General features: G+C 36.9%; 1 protein-coding gene across 1 annotated transcript in view; it reads right to left on the bottom strand.

The window, feature by feature from the left end:
- LOC125850167 (uncharacterized) overlaps positions 1-495 on the bottom strand; it is a 79,535-nt gene extending 79,040 nt beyond the window's left edge. Inside the window, exon 1 of the mRNA XM_049530052.1 lies at positions 277-495. Within this exon, the coding sequence (XP_049386009.1) occupies positions 277-450 (174 nt within the window). The 5' untranslated portion in view covers positions 451-495. The remainder of the gene's footprint in view (positions 1-276) is intronic.
- Between the last annotated feature and the right edge of the window lie 372 nt (positions 496-867).

Genomic DNA, 867 nt, shown 5'->3' with positions numbered 1-867 from the left:
GATGATATACATAGACATTTAAATTATAATTCAATACACACCTTATATAACAAACATTTTTCGAAATATAAGTTGGAAAAGGCCCAAAATGATACCCTAACACATCGAAAATGACTTAAATTTGTTATCGTTCCATGCACACACTTAAGTTATGAGCACTTTAGCATTTACCAATAACGCGCATTTAAGTATAAAAATAAATGCTTACAAGTTACAACTAATTAAATGATTTGATCATTTTATAAGCCTACTCAAACACCCTCTGATCGTACTTACCCCGTTGAAGACCATAAAGCCAAGGTCAAGATCGATGTCATTGACAGTAACGGTCTTAGCATGGCCGCCTAGATAATGTTCCTTCTCATAAACCACAACTTTGACACCAGATTTTGCCAATTCATATGCAGCAACTAGTCCATTTATCCCTGCTCCAATTACTGCTACTTTCATGTTTTTAAAATATAAGCTTCAAAGTTACAAACAATTAAGAGTTTGATGAAATATTGGTGTATTGAGGCATAAATTTATAATGTATAAGAAATGATGTGAATTGTGATAGAGTACTAGCAGTCGCTATAATGTCACCTACCAATATCAACTTATCCAAGTTCATAATTAAAACATTTTTTTTTAAATCCAGGATAACCTGCAATCGTTACAACCTCTGCAACAGCCTCTGCCTTTCGGGTGAGCACTTTGTGTGCACTGGATAAACCCCTCACTGTGTAATAGCCTGCAAACCACACAGGAGATGTAAACCACACTAGGCAAGCTCTATGCGACAGACTCAACTCAGAAGACATTGAAGGGGGATCGATCCCGGGTCGGATAACCACCCTCCAAACCAACTGAGCCATCTCGAAAGAC

Source organism: Solanum stenotomum, unplaced genomic scaffold, assembly GCF_019186545.1.
Source record: "Solanum stenotomum isolate F172 unplaced genomic scaffold, ASM1918654v1 scaffold14630, whole genome shotgun sequence".
In the NCBI taxonomy this organism is placed as follows: Eukaryota; Viridiplantae; Streptophyta; class Magnoliopsida; order Solanales; family Solanaceae; genus Solanum; species Solanum stenotomum.
This window is presented reverse-complemented; position numbering and strand designations above follow the sequence as displayed.